At 48.8% G+C, this 2,228-nt stretch overlaps 1 protein-coding gene across 1 annotated transcript; it reads left to right on the top strand.

Annotated features, from left to right (window-relative positions):
- The first annotated feature begins 413 nt into the window (after nt 1-413).
- On the top strand, nt 414-1,510 carry LOC148117493 (endogenous retrovirus group K member 5 Gag polyprotein-like). The gene is made up of 2 exons (XM_087902573.1): nt 414-539; nt 626-1,510. Exons 1-2 carry the CDS (start codon nt 414-416, stop codon nt 1,508-1,510), a joined length of 1,011 nt encoding a protein of 336 aa, XP_087758699.1.
- The last annotated feature ends 718 nt before the right edge of the window (nt 1,511-2,228 follow it).

Below are 2,228 nucleotides of genomic sequence, written 5' to 3'. Positions count from 1 at the left end.
CTCCTCACTGGGCCCCTGCCGCGGGCTGGAATCACACTCACCCCTCTGATGGCCCTCTGGATCTCTAACTGGGAATCTTAATATCGAGGACTGGGAACAAGTTAGGGCTGATCTACGTGTTGCACAGAGAGAACTGGGAACTAAAGCCGTCCCCCTAGCAATCTATTCACTATGGCGTCTTATCAGAGATGCCCTCCTTAATGAAGATGTTTTAGTGAAGGAACAGTTAGAGGTTTTGAACAAAACCCTTGAGGAAATTCAGAAAGTAGATTCTGTGAGCTCTATCAGGAGTTTTGAGGATCAAGAAATCAAAAGCATTGATAATTTAGATGAAGAAGAGGAAATATTAGAAGGCGAAATCACACTTCTAACCAAACAGCTAGAGAAGAAGGAAGGCGGGGCCACTAGTAGAGATGCCCCCATTAGGCCTCCTCTGCAAAGAACATTTTCTGCCACTCCAAGCTGTTGTGCTACAGCTTTCACCCCTGTTAATCTGGAGGCGAGAACTTGAGAGTTTTCAAACAGTCCTGATAATCTCGGTAGAGATTGGGCAATTTCTTCCTCTGAAGGGACTCTTGGCCAGCAAGTGCTTAACATCAGACATTCTGACTCTCTGACCTTTAAGATTGTCAAGCAATTGAAGGAGGCGGTTGTTGCTTATGGTGCTCATGCTTCCTTCACCGTGACATTGCTGGAGTCCTTCGTTAAGCTCAACCTTACGCCCAGCGATTGGATACAACTTTTCAAGGCCTGTCTCTCTGGGGGTGAATTTTTACTGTGGAAAGGTGATTTGCGAAAGATTTGCAAGGAAACCACGGGGCTTAATGCCACCGCCAGTTTCTCCCAGCATGACCTTGATGTGTTACTTGGAGGGGGTCAATATTCTGATCTCACAGTGCAAACCACTTACGATCCCGCAGTTTGCGCTCTAGTGGCTGTCGCGGCGATAAAGGCCTGGAAATCTCTACCAGTTGAAGGAACAGGAGAACTACTCTCAAAAATTGTACAGGGACCTACAGAGTCTTATTCTGCATTTATAAACTGCCTCTTAGAGGTGGGCAGCTGTACTCTTGGGGATATTAATTCTTACTTGCCAGCAGTAAAGCTATTCGCCTATGAAAATGCTAACAGGTCTTGCCAGGAAGTTTTGCTCCTACATAGAAACAAGGACCTGGATGATTTTATTCATCTGTGCAGAGACGTAGTTCCTTCTACTGTGGTGGGACAGGTGGTCACTTCTGCCCCTAGGGAGGTTGCAGTCAAAACTGGATCAAAAAATTGCTTTCAGTGTGGGAAGCATGGGCATATTAGAAAAGACTGCCCAGCTATTAAAGGAGTGGTTGATCCTTCCAGGAGTAGCCCTGGTGTCTGCCCCAGATGCCAGAAAGGAACGCACTGGGCAAGCAACTGCTGGTCTAAAACCGACAGTCAGGGCATTCTCCTACCTGTGTCAAAAAACGGGAGAAGGGGCCAGCCTCGGCCCCCGAAACGCAAGCGTACGGGGCTATGAGCGTGCCAAATGCTCAGATCAGATTCATCCCTCAAAGAAGCGCTTCACTGTCTGCGAACTTGCCCGAAGCACCCCAGGAGGTGCAGGATTAGCTCTCTGTGCCTCTGCCCGGGTGGTGTTAACACCGTAGATAGGGGCGCAAGCATTAGGGACTTAAGTTTTTGGACCCATTCCGGAGAACTCTGTAGGGTTAGTGCTGGGCCGAAGCAGTTCTGTGCTTAAAGGAATTAAAAGTTTTGCCAGGTATTATAGATAGCAGTCATTCGGGAGAGATTAAAGTTATGGTGGAAGCCACCGTGGGGGTCCTTGTCATCCCCTGTGGGGAGAGGATAGTCCAACTGTTCTCCTGTGCAGTTTTCACTCTGCTAATCCTTTAAATAAACAAGTATGAGGAGGAGGCGAAGGGCTTGACTTCGGTAAATCCCCTGGCACGTTCTGGGTCGCTAGCCTAAAGGACCACCCTGCTCTCACTTTAACCATCCTTGGGAAGAAATTCATGGGTTTCCCTGACACCGGGGCTGACTCGTTCGTGGTTGCTAAGAAACATTGGCCCGCTACCTGGCCCCTTCAGCTGGCCTGCACTGCATTACAGGGGGTCGGTGTAGCCAGCTCCCCAGAGCGCAGCATGCAATACCTTGATTGGGAGGACGAAGAGGGCCATGCTGGCGTTTTTAAACCTTATGTTCTAGAACACCTTCCTCTTAACCTGTGGGGAAGA

Source organism: Myodes glareolus, chromosome X, assembly GCF_982192425.1.
Source record: "Myodes glareolus chromosome X, mMyoGla1.1, whole genome shotgun sequence".
In the NCBI taxonomy this organism is placed as follows: Eukaryota; Metazoa; Chordata; class Mammalia; order Rodentia; family Cricetidae; genus Myodes; species Myodes glareolus.
The sequence above is the reverse complement of the archived record's forward strand: the minus strand, read 5'-3'. Positions and strand labels throughout refer to the sequence as shown.